This window comes from Bactrocera latifrons, unplaced genomic scaffold (assembly GCF_001853355.1).
Source record: "Bactrocera latifrons isolate USDA-ARS-PBARC rearing strain unplaced genomic scaffold, ASM185335v1 scaffold_39, whole genome shotgun sequence".
Taxonomy (NCBI): domain Eukaryota; kingdom Metazoa; phylum Arthropoda; class Insecta; order Diptera; family Tephritidae; genus Bactrocera; species Bactrocera latifrons.
Window position 1 is genome coordinate 256,905 of NW_017537034.1, and position 1,950 is coordinate 258,854.

At 32.8% G+C, this 1,950-nt stretch overlaps 1 protein-coding gene across 6 annotated transcripts in view; it reads right to left on the minus strand.

Annotated features, from left to right (window-relative positions):
* LOC108972236 (UHRF1-binding protein 1) overlaps positions 1 to 1,950 on the minus strand; it is a 43,643-nt gene that overhangs the window by 16,831 nt on the left and 24,862 nt on the right. For all 6 annotated transcript variants that reach the window (XM_018938765.1, XM_018938766.1, XM_018938763.1 and 3 more), the window contains one exon: positions 32 to 174. In XM_018938765.1, coding sequence (XP_018794310.1) covers positions 32 to 174 — 143 coding nt within the window. The remainder of the gene's footprint in view (positions 1 to 31; positions 175 to 1,950) is intronic.

The window sequence follows — 1,950 nt, forward strand, 5'->3', positions numbered from 1 at the left end:
TTAAAAAAATTTTAAAAAAATTCCAACTCACCTCTGCAAAGATTTTTTATCCGTGATGCTTACATTGCCCTGCGGCAGGTTCAATGTCTCTTCCAAGCGAACACGTATGCAAGGTGGCAACTCTGGATTGTAGGGCGCTAAGTTCCAAGCTTTACAACGTGCGCCAAACTTTGTCTAAATTCCGCGTAAGCATGCAAAATGAAAATAGCACATTTTGATTTGTAATATTACATAATTTTCAATAATTTACTATATAATTGAAATAACACGAAATTGTACGAGAGCAAAGCCAATTAAGTATACAGCCAAAGAGTCAGCTTACAACATATTACAACAATAAAAACATCCAATTAGAATTAATAGCGTTAGAGTCGTACCATGAATCACGCTCAATAGTTTCCATAGAGATGATGGTCTTTTCAAAATAACGAAACTCTCAACGTTTAAAGGTGCAACTAAGAATTAAAACGACATGCAGTGCAAAGAAGCGCTTAGCAATGTATATCGAGTGAATGCTATTCAAGTGCGGCATATGTTTATGAATCGTATGTATGTATATAATAATGATTTTAGTATTTTTGTATGATCATTACTTTGTAGTATGTATGTATGAATGCTTATACGTTGTGTTGTGAAATTAAAAAGTAAAGTTTTAAGAACTTCTGTATGATGTATAATGGTTTCAAAAATAGCCAATTTGAGTTATATGTATTTATGCAGGTAGATGTGCATTTGGAATTTTTAGTGCGCGGCATTTTTGATTTCGAAAATATTTTCGCAGCTCTTATGTATTAAAGATTCCTTAATATTACAAGAAAACATTTTAGTATGTTAGTAAGTAGTATGCATTGGATAATTGTCTAGCACTATGTTTAACTTACGAAAAATATTAAGCTTGGAATATTAGTTTCCAATTATGGCAAATTTGAACCTTGACATAACTTATTTCTGTATGAAGTTTTACAAAATTGTCCATAAAGATAAAATTTATATCATATAATGTGAAGCATTTAGGGGTTATACACAATCAGAATTTTGAAAAAATATATTTTTTTATTTTAATTTTTCACATCGTTCCGGTGAAGAGTTTTGGAGTTCCACGAAAATTTGAAAAGTGTTTCACAGTGCTTGGAAGTGCATTCCAAACTTTAAACGCGTTTGTTTTTTTTTTCAAAATGATGAAAAAATCAAAGTCGGTGATCGACATTACTCGAAAATGTCTAAACCGATTAGCCTCAATTTTTAATGCAAGCTTGTTAAATATATTTTTTATACTCTTGCAACCTGTATTATAGTTTTGTTCACCTAACGGTTGTACGTATCACCTAAAACTAAGCGAGATTGGGTTATATATATAAATATAAATGATCAAGATGACGAGAAGAGTTGAAATCCGGGTGCCTGTTTGTCTATCCGACCGTCCGTGCAAGCTGTAACCTGAATAAAAATTGAGATATCTTGATGAAACTTGGTACTATACAGGTTTCTTAGTACAAAAATGCGTAGATGGGCGTAATCGGACCGCTGCCACGCTCACAAAACGTCATTAACCGAAAACCAATAAACTGCCATAACTAAGCACTAAATTAAGAAATAAAGCTGTAATTTGTCCCCGGGGATCACAGTAGCAAGGTGCATCTGTGGGTAAAAAATTTTGAAAAAGTGGGAGTGGCCCCGACCTCTAATATGTTTAACGTATATATCTCCTAAACCACTTTCACTTTTCAATACACAAATCAAGAATAAATGTATATAAGGAGCTAAAACTTTGTACGAATAATGCCTTAGTGCCATCTTACAACCAAAAAATTGTCCAAATCCAACAAAAACTGCTCAAACGGCTAGGTTCCTAACTCCTGTATCTATAGTTGACTTTTGATCGAAAATATTGCCCAATATGTGAGATATATAATTGAAAATCAGGAATAATCCTTCTCTGACAATGATATA